The sequence below is a fragment of the Ixodes scapularis genome, unplaced genomic scaffold (assembly GCF_016920785.2).
Source record: "Ixodes scapularis isolate PalLabHiFi unplaced genomic scaffold, ASM1692078v2 PGA_scaffold0__279_contigs__length_252992795, whole genome shotgun sequence".
In the NCBI taxonomy this organism is placed as follows: Eukaryota; Metazoa; Arthropoda; class Arachnida; order Ixodida; family Ixodidae; genus Ixodes; species Ixodes scapularis.
Window position 1 is genome coordinate 96170783 of NW_024609835.1, and position 19238 is coordinate 96190020.

Below are 19238 nucleotides of genomic sequence, written 5' to 3' on the forward strand. Positions count from 1 at the left end.
CAAGTTACACTGTCTGCAATTGTCACAGCCGCTATAGCACCAAACATTCATCCCCAGTAGTTAAACTTCTTTTTTTCTATTTCTAGCGCGCTGCCACGCGACTGGAGTAATCACGTTTCCTATGAACTACAAAATTCCTTGCGTTATGGTGTTCAGAAAGGATAGTGCCACCACAATTTTCTAGATACTTACCTCTGGCGTGGTCACCCGAAAGGGTTTAATTCAAAGAGTTCATCCCCGACAGGTAAACCGATACAAAAGCTCTCAAGATCTATATCATGTTATCAGAGTTTGGTAAAAACGATAACTCCACAAAAAACATAAACACTCCCACCCCCCCCCCCTCGCCGTTTTACACCGAGGAACCGCCCCCCCCCCCCCCCCCCCAAAAAAAAAAAAAAAAAATGGAGGTCTGGATCCGCCCCTGGAAAGACGAGGGCCGGGTCGGAGCGGGCGGCGCATCCGATGCGGTTGTCAAAACGGGCAAGGGACATTCCAAGCCTACCGGGAAGACAGACGCGGACAGCGATGACTGCGGCGACATCAGGGTCGAGCCGACGGTCCAGTCGGGCAAGGGGCACCTCAAGCCCGTGGGGAAAACGGACGACGACGACGGGTGGCCCGAGACCTTACTTCAGCGGCAGAAGGGTGAAGATCCGGAAGAAGACCGGCGAGGAAAACGCATACGGCGATGACCGCGGCGGCCGCGAGGTGAAGTCCGTTAATAGGAGAGCTGGCGCCGACGAGGCAGATGCACCCACAGGTGATCCGGTGACGCAAGGAGGCGAGAGCGGGAGCGATGGTGACGGCGGCGACGAGGGGACGCACCTGGTTGGCGACCTCGAGCGCAATGATCCAGGTTACCCTGGTGCACCGGTCACCGCAGCACTGGGGAGGCAAGGACCGTCCCAGGCTGGAAAGAAACGGCTGCTCAAGAAGCGCATCACCAGGTCGGAGTCGGCGGTCAACAAGGACTCCGGGTCTAATCCTGAATTGGCTCCGGGCTACGACGTGGATGACCACGGCGAGAACGTAGACGACGGAGAGGGGACGGCGAAAAGAGCCTTGATTCCTCCGATCCAGGCGTCGAGACGGAAGCTCCGACTGCGGAGAGGCGCTGACTTCCGGACCGGGGCCGTGTCGTCGCCGAAGGTCAAGACGGCGGTGCATCGCAGGGCGACTCCCAGGAAAAAGGTAGAGTCGAACGACTCCAGAAGGGGGAGTCTGGACGCAAGGTGCTGCGGGAACGGCAGCACCTTGCGTCCAGCCCAGAGCTCGCACGCGTGAACAGCAGACTTCAAGTTTGAGCTCAGGATCAGCGAGTGTCGCGGAAGCGACTGACTGCGCGCCACCCCAGGCAGTCCTCAGAACGTCTTTAACGGCGACGAGATGGACGACAAAACGGTCACGATTAGGGGGGCAGCCAGCCAGGCTACTAGGTTTTTATTTCACTTTTTCAGCAGGGCAGAGATAGTGGCGGCGCTCAGAAGCTTGACGAGAAACACGGCCCCAGGACGGGACAGAGTTAACAACAAGACGATCCGTAACCTTAACGACAAAGCCACGGAGTGTCTCCTTAAGCACATCAATGAGAACTGGGAGACCGGGAAGATACCGGCATGCTGGAAACACGCGGATGTGACAATGATCCCAAAACCGGGCAAACCGATCACTGTGCAGAACCTGAGACCAATATCCCTTACATCGTGTATGGGGAAGCTATTCGAGCACATGGTACACAACAGACTATCCCCGTATGTCGAGGAGAACGAATTCCTCCCTAACACGATGTTTGGATTTAGACCTCTTCTATCGACCCAAGACATCCTTCTTCAACTCAAAGAGGATGTAATAGACAACTTCAGCACGCAGCAAAAGAGCGCAATTCTAGCACTGGACGTCAAAGGGGCGTTTGACAACCTCTCCCACAGAGCGGTGCTAGACAGCTTACAAAGAACAAACTGCGGCCAAAAGACTTATAATTTTGTCCGTGACGTTCTCACAGACCGGACAGCGTCCATAGGTCTGGGAAACCTAAGGACCGAACAGATCAAGGCACCACAAAAGGGAACCCCCCAGGGATCGATGATTTCACCGTTGCTCTTCAATACTGCAATGAGGGGTCTACCGCTCCTTCTAAAAGACATTAAAGGTCTTAGCCATGCAATCTACGCGGACGACCTTACCATATGGACGACGTCGGGATCGGCAGGAATGCAGCAAGACGCTCTGCAAGAAGCGGTGAACAGGACCGAGAGATATCTGAACGATTGTGATCTCTCGTGCGCCCCGGATAAATCACAACTTTTGATGCTAAGAAAGAGGGCGAGAGCTCGTCCTCCACCGGAAACACCAGACCCCGTACTAACTCTACATGAAGATAACATCCCACAAGTCGACGTGCTCCGTGTTTTGGGACTAGTATTTCAGAAGGATGGTGCAGGGATTGCCACAGTGCAGAAGCTCCAAGAAACAGTCACACAAGTTACGCACCTATAGTAAAACGGGTAACAAACAGAAACCATGCGGCCTCAAGGAGCAAGACACTTTGAGAATCATTCAAGCACTCGTCATCAGCAGAATAACGCACGGGACTCCGTATCTGGGGCTCAAAAACAGCGAGCGCGAGAAGATTAACACACTCATTCGCAAGACATACAAACTGGCCTTGGGGCTTTCCCCAACAACCTCCACAGAGAAACTACTCCGATTGGGTATACATAACACATGGGAAGAGCTGGCAGAAGCACACAAGGTGAGCCAGGTTGAAAGACTTAAGCTCACCAGGACGGGCAGGGACACCTTAAGAAGACTGGGCTACGCAATCGAAGACGAGTCAAGAAGTAAACAAAGGATTCCATTACAACTAAGAGACAATATCACAGTTGCATCCATTCCTCGCAACATGCATCCAGAACACAACAAAGAAAGACGATTGGCAAGAGTGAGAGCTCTGAGAAAGACCTACGAGAGAGACGATGACCGCGTGCGGTACACAGACGCAGCGAAATACAAGGGAAAGAAAGCACACGCGATTAGCGTGGTAAACAACAAGGGAGAAGAAATCGCGGCGGCCTCCGTGAGGACCCCGGACACGGACTCGGCAGAGGAGACGGCAATCGCTCTTGCGGTGACGACAGGCAAGGAACTTCTTATGGTAATAACAGACTCACAAGCCGCATGCAGAAATTACCAACTAGGCCGAATATCACGATTGGCCCTCGAAACGTAAAAAAAAAAAAAAAAATCAAAGATCCCCCCGAAATAGTCATAGTCTGGACCCCAGGACACGAAACCCCAGCGGGTAATCTAGCGGCGCATGCCGCTGCCCGAGAACACTCTCTCCGGGCTAGCTCGCTGGGCGTCCGTGCTCCAGCGGGTATACAGACGAGGGCATTCCGAAAAGATACACCGACATTCTAGCGCATTACAGACTAGGGAGGAGAACCTACCCTCCCCCACACCCCACAATATCCAGAGAGGACGCTGTGACACTTAGACAGCTACAAACTAACACTTTCCCACACGGCACATTATTTCACGCAATGTACTCAACTCAATATCACTACGACTGTAAAAGCTGTCGAGTGCCTAACACTCCCTACCATATGGTATGGGAGTGCTAGCACAACACCTCCATACCCCCATTTTCTGACCAACCGCGGAGCAGTGGGAGGACTAGCTGACCAGCTCAAAACCTGAAGACCAGTCCCAACTGATGAACAGGGCCAGACTGGCAGCGCGGGACCGTGGCATCCTGGACTGAGGCAGCCACCCACCTGGGGACGACCCACAAGCTTTCGTCTGCTCAAGTTATAATAAAGTTTATTCCTCCTCCTCCTCCTCCTTAGTCTACATTTATGTCACGGCCCCCCTGATTCATTGTTCTTTTGGCCTTCAGTTGGCCCCTCGATATATTATACTCTACTAAATATATATTTTTTTGTGTTCGGTTTTTATTCTCTGCGGGAGAAGTTTGTGTGTCCGCACGTATTTGAAACGTGTTTCGTAGCTATCGTTGGTAAGCCTGTCGAGGCTAGACAAGCATGCTTATGGCGTGATGATTATATAGTTTTGAGAGCTCCCACCACTGATTTTGCGGGACCCTGGAATGTACAGGAGTGGGTCCGACTTGTGTGTGATCGTTGGTGGCAGCGTTATTTTGAACATGACAGCTATCATGACAGTTTTTCTTTTCTGCGCCCATTCTTGTGTGTGCTCGGACGGTTTGCCTGCGGCGGCAGTGTGTTCGCCGTTGTAGTATTTTTGTTTTTAAAATTTTAATCTTTTTTTTTTTTTTATCGGTGCCGTTTGATTTTATTGACATTTACGGATGAGCAGTTGGTGAACTTTTAGAGCGTAATGTTGACGTTATTGCTTTTTGGTTAACTGTGGGCCAAGCGGTTGGTTCGAATATTTGCCAGTGCGCTATTCGGGGTAGGAATTTATGTTGCGCTTACATCAAGTGTCAACGCAACAGTCTTGGTGGGGAGGAGTTAAATATGTAGAAATCATGCTTATTTATTAAGGTGTTTTCTTTTGTTACAACTTTCCAGAGTTGCGTCGGCATTGTTTTTTTTAGCTTTCTTTGTGAGTGTCGGCGTTTTGGAGGGAGCGTTAGCGTGGGCAGAGCGGCCGAGATGCGGGAGCGGTTCCCCCGCCGGTCGTTAAGAAACGTCTCGGGTTTCGGGAGTCTGCTCGGACAGATCCCTGGGACAGCCCGTTGTTGCAGCTGCTTGCGGCTTTTAGCCGAATGTGCCTGTATATAGAGGGTTTTGCCACTTAGTGTAAAATTGTCTCTCTTTGCCCCATGCAATAATTTAGCGGTTGGCGCCAGTCAGACTGGGAAAATTGCAGAGAACAACTCTACAAGGAATTTAGGTTTGGCGGTTGGAGCGCCAGGATGACAGCTCGCCGACCATTGGAGAACAGTGTACCACGTGTGAGTGGTGGAATTTGAAGAGATTGGTCGGTTTTTGAGGGGAAAGGAGGCCCCTACGTGCCTACAAAAAGAGCGCGGAGAGGACTTTGGGGGATTCGGACTTGAGATTTGATGGAGAGAAATTGGGGACGGGGGTCGAGACTTTAGACGAGGCGGGATGGTCTCCCAAGTTGGGACTTGTAACTAGAGTGTAAATAAATGCACATAGTTCTATTCAAGCAGTGAGTCGACCCGTCACTCAGCGACGTTCGTGCCACCACGCTCCAGACCATCGAAGCGGAACCTGCCTCCACCGGGAGGAACAACACAACAACTCTTAACTGCCCCTATGGCGTTGGCGACGCGCGGGCACAGCCATTGCCATTTGGTCTTAGTTGTACAAACTAAAAAAAGCAAAAAAGCAAACTAATTAACGAACTGGACTCCTTCAGTATGTTTTACATAGAAATAAACATTTTACAGCGTTAACACGCTTGAAACCAGAAAGCACGATAAGCTGGCACGCACTCACGGATAACAGAAGAACCCGACGAGGCAGGAGTTAGGTAGGAGGACCGAGTTTTCGTGCCGCCTAGTGAGAACGCCTTTCAATAGGCGGCGTTAAAACTCGGCCCTCAGCCGGGAGCAGGCTCTTCCATAGAGAGCGCTCAGATGGAGTGGTCGTAAGTATAGAGTTGGTCGTGGATGAGACTACTTAGTCATGGATATCGCACTGGTGGTTTCAGAATCCTCCGAAGGCGTCCATGCCCTCGGTAGAGGAACCGGAACTGAAGATGGCACAGCAGGACCCATTGTTGACGAGCCAAGATTGGCTTCAACAAAATTCCAAGGTAAGTCATTCTCTCCTTGTGCTGGGGACAAGCGTCGCCCGGAGGTGCTCGTTGATGAACCGGCCTCAGTACATTTGTTGTTTAAGACATTTGCATCTTCTGTCTCAAGCAACTCAAAACGGGGATAGCTTGAAACTTGAAGTGCAGTTTAGCTGCCGTGTTCCCGGTGTGAAACTTGAGATGAAATCGACTTGCGATGTTCCTGGTGTTGAACTACTCGCCTTCGCATGTAGGGATTTCTACACGAAGGAGAACTCCGCGGACGAAGCTCGTGACGTCAACAACCCGCGAAATTCCGTCTTCGGCTCCGCCGCCCACCTGCGGAGCTTTGGTGCTAACAGTAAGAAGCCTCCGCGCCTCTGCCACGGAGGAGGACGGCGCCGCGAGGCGTCAGAAAGGGATGACGTATGTCTCACCTGATGCGCGCTCCGCAGAGGAAAGCCGCGGTTTCCTCCTTCCTGTGGATACCCCATTTTTGGCATGCATTCTCTGCATGTGATCATCTGAGGATTTTACCTCCAATGACCGTGGACCAAGCTGAGAGTACTTTGGCTTCGATCCATTTTGGTTGTCCCGTGAAGCCCTTGATGAAGACGGGTTGTGACCTTTGAAACTTTGCGTCTTTATAATCTTGGGACTCTTCGGTATCTTCTTAACCCTGCGGATGGATGCTGTCCAGTGGAGAAGACAGAATTCATTCAAAAATCAACTCTGCTGGAGCTTCCCCAGTTGAGCTTGGTATGCTGTGCTGTCTTAACAAAAATCTTGCTAAACGACACTTGAGACTTCCTTCGGAAATCTTACGCAGTGATTTGGTCTCCCAGACAATTCTTTCGGCTTGTCCGTTGGTAGCAGGATAATAAGGAGTGCTTGTTACATGTCGAATGCCAGTAGCCTTCAAGAACCGGCATGTGTCCTTCAAAACGAAAGGTGTGCCATTAACGCTGCAAACGACTTTCGGAATTCCCAAGGGGGCAAACATTGCACGTAGTGTGTCGATGACGACAGTAGCGGTTGCAGACGAGCAGACACGGTCTTCCAGCCATTTCGAGCATGCGTCGACAACGATAGGCGACATATTTCCTCAAAAGGGCCGGCGAAATTCGTGTGGAGGAGACTCCACGGCTCCCGAGGACGCTGCCAAGTTGGACTCGGTGTTGCAACAGGAGCGCGTATTTGCTGTTGACATATTGCACAGAGCTGGACACACAGTTGTCTATGCCTTTTTCAAGGTCAGGCCACGAAACGGGACTTCGTGCACAGCATTTCATGGCTGCCATGGGGGGATCGGTGGCCGAGAGAAAGAAGAAGACGCCGTTTCGAACGGACGCGTTTTCATGTTCTCCGCTGCAAATCAACAATCGGCCCCAGGCCGAGGAAACCCTTCTCCTTCTGGTTCATATGCAAACAACGACTTTCAAACGATGCAACCGGTCAACGCTGCAACCGGTCAACGCTGCAGCCGCACCCGCGGCCCCAGGAAACAGCCAAGCTCAGGCGACTAGCCCAGATGAGTATCGAATCCTACTTCCACGGTTTCCTCCCGGAAGCTTGTGCATCAATTCTGTTTTTCTTCATGCCGACATGTCGGGCAGGCCCTACCGTGCAATTGATTTTCGCGACGGACTCAAAGACGCCATCGAACTCCGGGAAGTGTTGTCCCTTGGACAGTTCCAAATGAGCCACGTTTGGATGGTTACGCTAGTGAGTTCTGAAGCCGCGGAGAAGCTCAAAGCAGCAAAAGAACTGACGGTGAAGGGCAAAAAGTGCATGGTCATCGACCCGAACTCAAAAGACGTTAAGCTCAAGCTCCTTTGGCTTCCGTCGTACTTAGAAGATAAAAGGATTGCTGAGGCATTATCGCCATTTGGAACCGTGCCTAGCGTCTCGAGAGAAAAGTGGCGCGTGCCAGGGATGGAAAACATGGAAACGCTGAACAGAGAGGTCTGTCTGACTCTTCATGACATAACGACATCGGAAGATATTCCCCATCTGCTCAGAGTTGCCGGCATACAGTCTCTTCTGGTCATGTCCGGGCGACCACCCTTGTGTCTGAGATGCAAGAAAGTTGGTCACATACGCAGGCAGTGTCGCACCCCAAAGTGCGCGTTGCAACAGATTCGGACACGAAAGTGACGAGTGCTACTCCAGCTATGCAGCCGTGCTACGGGGCTCTGGCACAGAACCAGATGCCAACCAAGAGTTCATGGATATCTCCGAGGTCGTAGACGCCACTGGTGAGGTTCTCCCAACTCAAGCCGGGTCTGCAGAGGCCGGACCTCCTATTTCCGATAAGAACGAAGATCCAGCTGTCAAGGAAGTCTCGGAAACACCACAAACCAGCTCGGAGACAGAGAATGAAGGAAAAGACTTGCAGGGAAGCAAGGACAAAAATACCCCGCTACTACAGAAGTTAACTCAGCAGCCTGCAGATCTTGCTGAAAAGCCGACGACGTCACAAGGCAATGACGACCTACCGGACTCAATGGACGTGACCAAAAACAGTTCCAAGGACACTAACGACATCAAACGAAAACAAGATGCACCACCTGACACCACCACCGCGAGTAAGCGGAAACCTACCTTGCACCCAAGCTGCTAGTGTTTAAACCCAAATTCATAGCCCCTCTCCTCTCCCTCCCCTCCTTTTCCATCCCCCTCCCCCTTTCTCTCCTCCTTCCCTTCTAGTTGATGGCCCTCGTTTGGCAACACTAAATGTTAGAGGCTTTAATTCTAGAAAAAAACAATATCAACTGAAACGTTTACTTGAAGATAAGGAGGTTGACTTTCTGGCCGTACAGGAAACAAAGCTCTCAACAGATGAACAGGTAGAGCGTGCCCTGCAGCATTTTCTGCGCGACTATGAAGTATGTGTCAGTCACGCTGTTGGTTACTCTGGGGGCTGTTTACTGTTTATTAAGAAGTCTTTCCAACTGTATGAATTGATGGTCACCACAGACCTCTGTGGCCGCTTCATTATGTGCGCCTTTCAGGTCTCTGACATAAGGTGGAGAATTATATGTATTTACGCTCCGAATGAGGTTAATAGCAGAATTGTATTTTTTAATAACCTGCGCCCATATTTAATATCAGATAGAATGTTAGTTCTTTTAGGAGATTTTAATTGTGTTTGCAACGAAGCAGATAGAACTCCATTTAAACCGCGATTTGACCAGAGCGCACGTCTACTGCTGGACATAGTTGACGAAGGAAATCTTTTTGATGTTGCCCCTTTCCAGCTGGAAGAAAACAACCTGCAATTTACACATTTTCAGAACTCCTTTTCACGCGAGGTTAGACAGAATCTACTGTTCTGTCGACCTAATTAACACCTTAAGTGGTTATGTAGTTGAACCAGTATTTTTCACAGACCACTGCATGGTGTTAGTAACTGTTGGGAAGAAACGAAGAAAAAAGAATATAAATTGGAAGTTATGGAAACTAAACGTTCAATTATTAAAAGATAAAGTCTTTGTAGCCAGTACGAAAGATCTAATCAAGCAAATAGGAGAAAGAACCGAACATATATTTGTTAAATGGGAGCTCCTTAAACAAGAACTAAAACAGCTAGCAATTGAGAGATGTACTATTATTAAATTTCAGAAGGCTGAGACAGAAAAAACATTGCTACGTAATTTGCGTGTTCTGGTACAACTAGAATGCCAAAGTCCTGGGCAAGGTTTGGAAGATATAACTCGAACGAAAGCTGAGTTGGACAAATTTCATCACGAGCGTTATCAAAGCGCGGTTGTGCGCGCCCGTGCTGAAAACTTTTGCTTAGGAGAACAGCCAACGAAAAGGGCAATGGAGGAGGAGAAACGGTATGCAATATCTAAAGAAATCGATGAAATAGAACAGAACAGCCTTATCGTTACAGATAAAAAGACTGTAGCACATGTCTTTTTTGAACACTACCAAACTATATTCGGCAATTGTCCTGTCTCGACAGATAACGAATATCTAGATAAACTAGTCTCTTTGTTGCCTCAATTAGAAAAAGAATGCAAACAAAAATTTGAGACCCCCTTCACCCTAGATGAAGTAGAAAAAACAGTGAATGCCCTTCCAAGAAGAAAAACGCCAGGGCCAGACGGCATCCTTGCAGAATTTTATCAACTACAAAAAGACACTTTATGTCCCATAATGCTTGAGATTTTCCAAGAGGACTACAAAACCAAGAGTCTTCCCCCCTCATTTTTTCGAACGCATACTATACTCATTCCCGAAACCGAGGACAAACACACACTATTACAAGTGACCGGCTATCGGCCCATAACGTTATGTAATGTGGATTATAAGATTTTTGCTAAACTCCTGACAAATAGATTACAAAGTGTCATTTGCGGTCTCGTTGGAGATCACCAGACTTGCGGGATTCGCGGACGGGCTATTCAAACAAATGTACACTTTGCGAGAAGTGTGTTAGAGTGTGTGACCAACAGTAGTGATCAGATTGCAATGGTCCAAGTTGATCTGGCGAAAGCTTTCGACCGTGTCAGTCATCATGTTCTTTTCAAAATTTTGTCTCATATTGGTGTTGGGGATATTCTACTTCAAGGTGTACAAATGTCTTACAGTAACTGTTCCACACGCTTAGTCATAAATAACGAAGTCACAGCAAGTATCCCAGTCCGTTCCTCAGTACGACAGGGCTGTCCCTTATCGCCTTTACTTTTCACTTTATATCTTGAACCCTTATGCCAAAGTATACTGAGAAGTGAGAAACTTCAAGGCTTCACCCTGTGCAACACCGAAGTCAAAGTACTGGCGTATGCAGATGATGTCGCTTACTTCTGCAAAGACAAGAACAGTGTGTCCCATGCTATGGAACTCACACACAGGTTTTGCGAGGCCGCTGGGGCCTCAGTGAGAATAGAAAAGTGCCGAGGTTTCTGGCATGGAGCTTGGGCCATGATGCCAGAACAATATGAAGGCATCCAGTGGAGTTGCACTCCGTGTGACTACCTAGGTGTGCCCTTGAGGCACTTCCGGAATAGCAGGTCCTACTGGTCCGAAATTGCGACTGGCTTGGAGAAACGAGCCAAGAACTGGTCCCACAAAAATTTGTCCATTTTTGCACGTTCGACAGTCTGCAACATTTTTTTAGCGGCGAAGTTGTGGTATGTCCTGCAAGTACTGCACTGTGCAAGGATAAATATACAGAAGTTGCACAGGGTGTGTAGTGTTCTTGTCTGGAAATCCTCCTGGGAACCCATGCGTCGTGACAACTTGTTTCGACGTGTATCAGAGGGGGGACTAGGCCTTCCTCATTTGTTTATTCGCCAATTGGTTTCGCGATTTCTTTTCTTACGAAACCAGGAACATCCTTTTCTTCGAGATGTCATTCAGAACAAGCTGGGATGCTTTCCTGCGGACTTTATTGTATCCTCCACAGGATATCAAACATGTGCTTTGGTAGGATACCTAAAGGAAGTAGTTGATGCTGATCACTTTCTGTCAGTAAGATTTTCAAGAGACTATCTGACGTCTGTAACACGTAAGAAGTTGACAAGAGATCTTGTATGTGTCCTCTTTCCAATGCCAGTTTATCGCACTATGTTCGGCGATGGTCCTGACCAAGATGTACTACGCCGGGTGAAAAAATGTGCATCCACACGGCGGCAAAAACTTTCTTTTTTAAACTGCACTGTTCGGTATTACCTACCATGGTATGGCTGCAGGAAAAGGGCCTATATGTTCCGTGGTCAGTAAACTGCACATTATGTAAAATGCCCGAAACAGTCGAACACGTATTTATTCACTGCTGGGACGCGGTTTTCTTTTGGGACGTTTTGCAGCGCACACTAAAGAAAGACATTGATATTACAACTTACACGATTCGTTTTCTTATTGTGTCATCTAAAGATACTTTTCCTTTCGATCTGGTGATGCTTGTAGCGTTATACAGCATGTGGAAATCACGCCTTGACATTAGAAATGAGAATTTGTACCCAAAGACTGTACGCTTACATTTCATTGACCTTGTAACCCGTATCAAAAGTGTGTATGACATTCAAGAAGTAGTTCCGGAATGGTTACCTTTGTTTAGTAGTCTCATAGATATCAAAGAATTTTGACTTAACAAATGACATTGAACCATGCCCGTGAACTGTGAATAAGTGGTTTATGTTTATCCTCCCATGCAATAAAGAAAAAAAAGAAGGGATCGGTGGCCGAGTGGTCCATAGTCGGATGCAACCTGAGAACAATCTTTTAGCTCCACCCACAAGCGCATTGCGCCCATCTGAAGTGCCTCCGCCGTCGAGAAAGTAGTTCGCTAGCAACGTTGCTTTTTCTTCCTCCAGGAAACGTTTCTTAAACTACTACAATATTTATTTAATTCATTCAGGACATTTAAATAAGTTAGAATACGTTTTTATCAATGAAATAGCTGTTTAGTAAAGAAAGAAAGTCATGTCAATGTACCGTCTTCCCAATTCATTTTCTGTCCAAGGTACTGTCTAACATACCGTCTTCCAGCGCCTTCGATTGAGGGAAAGCACGGCAATCTCAGCTCACCCCGCGGAAACCACAGCGAATTGAAGCAGCGGTGCCGGTACTATGTTGAGTAGCAACGTGGGGCAGAGGCGACAGAAATCCAACGAAGCAGACGACGTCCGGCGTAGCTTCTCACCTCTCAGCAGTGCTAAGCCTCGCGCCCGCTTCGAAATTTTCGTTGGCGATAGCGTCGCTGGATTCTCACGTTGTCGCGCAAAAACTGCTGCAAACGCAAGCCGATACCATTAAGATTTCGTGGCGTAACATCGGGCACGTAAAACACGGTGCAAAAAAGCAGAATATTTGTCACGAGAAACTAGCGTCGCGTTGTTAAGGCCAGCAGCCATGTAGAGCTTTTTTTTTTATTTTTTTCAAAAGGATCGCGATTGGTCTACGGAATCGTGACGTCATGAGAACGATTGGCTGGCGTTTCTTGGCGTAGGATTACATTTTCCTCTGAGAGGCATTTCCGGTTTTTTCTTAGCTTGCAACCGACTATAGCGCACACCAGCTCCGAGCACGTGGAGCGAAAGCTCGCGCTGCAGAACCCAGGGTCCTGGGTTCGAGCCCCACCCCTGCCCGTTCCGATCTGGATGAGGATCGTACCGGCGTGCGGTCGTGTATCACTACTGCGTGGTGCACGTTAAAGGGGTACGGAAACCAAATTCTGGAGCTCATTTCTTTGTTTCAACACGACGCAGGTAGCAGCACAACCACAGAAACATAAATATTGCGCTAGAAAACGCAAGAAAACATATTTTAAAGTGAATTAAACGATAATCAAAAACCACCTGGTAGTTGGTTATGAAGCTTCAATGGAATGTCGTGACGACAACATGCCTCTGAAAGCAGCGCCACAGCGGTATGTCCGCTCACTGGTATAGATTGCCTAGGCCTGAACGCAATACCGAGGCGTCTTGGTGGAAAGAGCCAAAACGAAGTGAGCCACCTTGGTTTCAGCTCTCGCGCGACGTGCAAACGCGTGCTTCGGTTGTTCTCAGGTTTGGTGCGCGTGTCTTTGTCGTGAAGTTTAACACACATCATTTTTCTGCGAGGTTTTTCGGCGACTTTACGACGGGATGCCAAAATATTGTGCGGCAGAGGGTTGTGGGAACAGTGTTGTTCGTTGTGAGACGTCGGCACACACGTTTCCGAAGGACGAGAAGCTCTGTTACCTGTGGAGTCGTCTCGCTCGCCCGTCCTTTCCAACGTGGGTTCCCTCGAAAAGTGATCGTCTATGCAGCGAGCATTTTCGGGATGAGGACTACATCAGGAGCCCCAGTGCCCTCCGGTATGTATGGGCCACTAACTGAACCTCTGCCATATTGCAATATCTGTCCTAGAACAACTGTTTGAACATGTGCCCAAATTGCGTGCCTTGATGCCACCGTGAACACCCATACAATGCTTTGATGGTATCAACGGTTCCCAGGTGATTTTATAGTTCCTTCTTTCTTTTCTCTTTAGGGAACTCCAGTGCGGCAACTAGCACAAGGCCGTCTTTGGCATCAGCAGCAGCGTGTTGCAAGACACGGTGTGCACTGACACAGACGACGGGCATCTACAAAAATAAAGGTAGGGTCATATGCTGGAACTTGTTTTGGTTGGTATGAGAATGCCTTAAAAAAGATTACTTTACATGGGAACCTTATGTTTGTGTTTATGGCATTGCATGATGTCAGAAGGCCACGTGACATCATTGTCATATGACAACATGGTGTCATGTGACGCCTCAGTGCGACGGTCACAATTTACCGAGTTTATTTTTTTCACAAACTTCAGATAGAAAGTGCTGTTTGTTAAACACTCCATCAAGTGTTGTCACACACTTACTGCTTTTGATGGAATGTCTAAGCCAGATGATTTTTAAATGCATATAAAAAATATTTACCATGAAAGTTATATAGATTGGCGGAAGCCAAGATACCTGTTGACTTATACATGAAGATATTACTTGAGCAATTCTAGAGATGTACTTCTAGAATTCATGGGATGTCATGAGAGTTTCTTTATTAGAAGCTTTGGCACAATTTCTGAAGTGTTCCAAGTAGCCGCCAATCCAATATTAAATTCAAATATGTGCATTTTATTGTGTAAAGGCATGTTTCTAGAGCTGCACACTGTTCACCAGTTACCCAGGCATGCATCAAACCGCCGTCAAGGACCCGGTTCGTGCAGACGGATGTTTCGGGGACGATGGTCTGGTGTTCTTCACCGTCTCACGGAGACGATGCGCTCGACACTGATCTGGATCTCTCAGATCTGTGTACACCAAGAGCAGAAGCGGATTCCAGCTACTGTCTGTCAGAGGACAGCTTTGCTAGGTTTGTATGCTCTTGAGCAATAACTGACCGCATCTTCATTCTTGACTGAGCCACTTGTTGAGATGATGTTTGTTTTTGCAACATAGCCCCGAGAAGGAAGCTCCGTCTTTGGTGAATGAGCGGAAGTTCATCGTCTTCGAGTCATGCCTGGACCAGCTACTGGAGACGTGTCGCTCCTGTGCTGCCCCCAACACTCACATCGACAAGACCGTCCAGGGCTCAAGCCTTCAGGTGTCTACGCTCTGTCGGAGCGGCCATACAGAGACGCGGTGCAGCCAACCTGTCATCAGGCGGAAGCCAGTTGGCAACATCCTGGTGGCTGCTGCAATCCTCTTCACGGGCTGCAGCATCAAGAAGGCCCTGCGGATGCTCAGTAGTATGGGCATCGCCTGTTTCTGCTACAAGACCTTCTTTATTATTCAGAAGGCCTTTCTGCTCCCGGTAATCGAGAAGGTATATTGTTATATGAAAACCTTTCTCATCTGGTAGTTTTACCAGTTGTGGATATTAAATATTGACTGGTGACAAAAGCATGATTTATTAGCCGTCCAATTTCACTAACACCCTCTTTAACATGCCCCCCCCCCCCTATCATTACAATGTTACATGCAACTTTCCCCCTGTTGAGAATAGTGCTGCAGGTTACCATGTGCCAACCCCTCTAGCAGAGATGTCATTTTTTCCTTTACCTTTTCTGCAGATTCTGCATTGCCATTTTTCTTATCGGTGACATGGGAGTATTCCAGTGCATAAGTTGTCCGGTATCCAGACTGTACTAGAAAATCGAGGTCTTATCACATGTGATGATTTTTTTTTTAGAAAGTTGAGTTTTGCTGTGAATCGTTTCATGAAGTTAGTACAAATGTGTTTCCAGGTGCCTTTCTGTTCCTGACTGAGCAAAACGTGAAAATTAGTAAAATTTTCTGCAACAATTGGTGATCAAGTATTTGTTGGTAACAGACATGGGAAGCGCACTTGAACCGAGTTAATGGGAGGACTTGCAGCAGAACGAGACTCAGTGAGAAAGGTCAAGACGTGTTGCAAGAAGTATATTTTTCAGTACAATACGGAAACGGACCATCTTGTATATTCGACCTACATCACCCTGTTCTGGTTTTGTGTTGTATAATAAATGTGTGTTGATTCCAGGCCGTTTTTGTCCACATCAGTTATAGCATGATGTAAAGGAGTTCTTCATATGGCAGATACCTTTTATTTCTTGAAACCGACATAACGTCCATCGGTGGATGGGAACTCTCGTCGAATTCGTTGCACGGCGCAGCTGGGCAGTGGCACCCGGTTACCGCGCCCCAGCTTATGGTGAACCCACCAAGTGAATTGCCGGTAGGCAGTGTAGCGGTGCCTCCTAATATGAGATGATTGCATGAAGTACCAGTCAGTTGCCAGTTCAAGAGAATATAATAGAACCTAACTGCAATTTACAAAAATTTTCTCAATATCTAGTTACATGGTAGCAATATTGATAATGCAGGAAGAAGCATACCTTTGTATTTTTTATTACTTGTCATCACCGAGGTCAATCAGTCATTGACATTTATAAAAATTTACTTCTCGTTACGCAATTTTGTTATTTTTTCCTTGAGATATCGCACCCAGCCATGCTGCAATGATGACCTGTATATGTACCAGTTGCTATCTGTATTATCTGAAATGCTATGAATACAGCGATGGACGAGCTTGAAAGCAAATTTTATTGAGTAGTAAACTCTTCGTAGATCGTGCATGTTTACATATGCGTTTTATTTGGTGACAACTATTTTCTGCCATGTTGCAAAAGATAGAGTAGCGGCGATAGTGCTTTAACTGTCAAAGCTAGTTGTGCGATAGCATTTGATTGAGAATAAACACAAAGCCATGTGCTTTTGCAGCAGTGTGTAGCTGAAGCACGGTGGAAGCTACATTTGCCTCGACAATGCAGCACAAAACAGGTGATGCCGAGTACAGTGCAGGCAATACAAGTTACAGAACTCTTCTATGGTGGTTTATCCTTTTATCTTACAAATCCAGAAAAAAATGGAGCATAAGAAAACTGGAATCATGGAATGTTGATTTCTGAAGGAGAGGCAGTATCAAGTGAGAAAATCATCTTGCTTACATCATGACTTCTGCTAGAATTACAATATACATACTCTTGTGGGCCCCTGTCTCCTGCATCAAGAGGGCAGAAGTACCGGAGCTTGAGGTACTCTAGGTCCAAGATGTCGGTGTTTAGGCAATACAGCTCGAACAAGGGGTGCTTTGTTACACAAGGCACCCCCTGGTCACTGCACATACGCACCACATTGTGCAACTTCCTGCAGCACTCCGACTCCTCGACTGTCTGCATTGGTCTGCAGACGCTGCCACAGGAGCACCTGTTAGTAGAAAGAGATTTGTTTTTCTATTTATTCACCCTTAATATTCTCGAGACCTACAAAGTGTGTGGTGTGTACAAATATGTTCGTGAAAAAGTACTAAATTCGCACAACCTTCACAACGTGTGTTCTTTACATCTTTGGTTTGCAAGCACTCACAGTAGATTACATTCCTTCAGGGAAGATTAGTAGCCGAGCATGTTGAACGGAACATGAAATCGCAGAACCAGCTGGGGATGCTGGGCTCTGTCCATCCCTCTCCTGTTCGATCTCGATGAGCATCGTACCGCCGTGTACCGTTACTACATGACATATTGCACTGACGCAATGCCTCGGCTACAGTGTGAAGCACTGTTGCTGCACTACGGCAGGCAGTCTTCAGCGATAAGTGTGAGCGAAGATGCTACCAGAGCGAGCGCGATGCTTTGAGCGGGACCGCTGCGCACGCGCGAAGGGGAAACGTCGTGCAAAACCACCTCGGGCTTGTAGCATGGTAGTGCTGGTTACGTACGCACTTGCGGCGGAGCACCCGGGCAGATTGTGTTGCTACATAACGAAAATAAAAAGCGCGAAAGGCGAGGACAAGTGGAAGACTACACAGGACAAGGGTTTGTCCTGTCTAGTCTTCCACTTCTCCTTGTCTTTCGCGCTTTTTTATTTTTGTGATGTTTACCCAACTAGGCCAACAAATTATTTCGCTAAAGATGTTGCCTGCACGATCCAGCCCACGCACGGGGAAAGCTCTTTCAAAGGCCACACGCGCTTTTTGGTTCGAAACTTGCGTTTTTATACATCTTTCAGTCCTTCCATAAAAGCGTTTCGCGGCACATTCATTGCCGTGTTCGTGCGTACGTACACTTTTGGATAGCCGCCGTTGCAAGCGTACTTCTGCTACTGATCTTTGTTAACGCGAGCGCTCCTTCGACAAAACCACGTTTCGCAAGCTTACCAACAGAAGTTACACGCTAATACAACGACCTGGTTTAGACAGCGTACTTTCATCATTCATGACAGCGCGGCTAGCGCGCTGTCATTAAATCGTCTCGCTGCTTTATTACACGTGCGCGCGCGAATGCATTCGCGGACTCTTCTGTGACTAGGCTCACTTAGTGTGCCTCAATGTCCTTCTGTTTAGGGTGATGCCACCCTTTGTAGTACCCGATGCCGACAGCACGCGCTCACGGGTAAAATACAAAGAAATCGACGAAAACAAAATGTCGCCGGAGCACAGTCAGCGCCACGAGCGCGTGCAGGGACACATTCTTTCACGCGCTTCTGAACAAAAAGTAAAAATAAAAGTGTGAGACAAAATGGCCAGATGTTTCCACCCTAAGCAAAGCGCACATGAAGGCACCCTAGGCTCACCAATTCGCCGTGCCGACGCGCCGGGCTGCTGGTGGATGTGGGCTGCCTGGCCAGCCTGGCGTTTCCGGAGAGTCGGACGACTCCTCGTCTGTTGCGGACGACGATGCCGAAGGATCGTACAGATATGGCTCTAAGCCGAATCGCTTTTCCCCCACCATAGCCACTAGCGATCTGTTGACGTCTTCGTCTTCGCTAATGTCATCGTACCCACTGCCGCTGCCACCACTCTCGTCATGTAGACACGCCATCGCGCACTCAAGGCAGTTGAAGCAGCTCTGACACCTCCGCCCCTCCGCGCCTCTGCTGCCTCTGCTGGCCCCGCGATATCTACAGCCCTTGGGTACTTCGACAAAGCGAGATTGTAACGCGTTGACGCCTCCAAGTGGCAAAGCTCGTCACTACGGTACGCTTGGTCGTCCGAGGCATGATGACGTCAAGACGTCTGCCGGATCTCCCGAGATGCATCGCGCTCCTCCATGGCTGATTTTGAAGCGCTCGCCAAAATCGCGGCATTTAGAGAATAAAATATAACCATCTGCTCAAAATACGACCGTGCGATTATTCATTACAGGCTTAGCTGATCATATTGAACTCATTTCTTGATGTTTTCTCTATATTTCAAGTTTCGATTCCGTATCCCTTTAAAGACCCCAGGCTAGCGGTTGTACCGCACTGGCTAAATTTCTCATCTACAGCTGAGAGACTCGTCGCCCCTGTGAGGCAGACCAAGTTCTAGGCTGTATAAACACACACAACCCAGTTATTATTCATGGCTGCTACTCCTGGGTGATTAGTGTTCAGTGAGAGATCTGACGCCATCTTTTCGGCGTCAGATCTCATTTAGTTAGCTTGATGCGTTGTCGCCGATTCCAACGCCTTAGCCAAATCAAACGTTTTATGGAAT

General features: G+C 48.0%; 1 protein-coding gene and 1 pseudogene across 1 annotated transcript; one reads left to right on the forward strand and one right to left on the reverse strand.

The window, feature by feature from the left end:
- Positions 1 to 2905: 2905 nt before the first annotated feature.
- Positions 2906 to 8395, forward strand: LOC120846279 (annotated as a pseudogene).
- Positions 8396 to 15806: 7411 nt separating this feature from the next.
- Positions 15807 to 18046, reverse strand: LOC115331690 (P2X purinoceptor 7-like). The gene is made up of 3 exons (XM_042292498.1): positions 17919 to 18046; positions 16745 to 16969; positions 15807 to 15960 (listed from the first exon to the last, which is right to left on the reverse strand). Exons 1-3 carry the CDS (start codon positions 17972 to 17974, stop codon positions 15807 to 15809), a joined length of 435 nt encoding a protein of 144 aa, XP_042148432.1. The 5' UTR covers positions 17975 to 18046.
- Between the last annotated feature and the right edge of the window lie 1192 nt (positions 18047 to 19238).

Excerpts from the sequence above, each read along its gene's own strand:
- LOC115331690 (XM_042292498.1), bottom strand. The coding sequence starts at position 17,974 with ATGATGAAAGTACGCTGTCTAAACCAGGTCGTTGTATTAGCGTGTAAC. Across the intron at positions 16,970-17,918 it reads TTAGCGTGTAACTTCTGTTG|GTGCTCCTGTGGCAGCGTCT; the intron begins GTAAGCTTGCGA and ends TTCTACTAACAG. Across the intron at positions 15,961-16,744 it reads GGAGACAGGGGCCCACAAGA|GAGGCACCGCTACACTGCCT; the intron begins GTATGTATATTG and ends ATCTCATATTAG.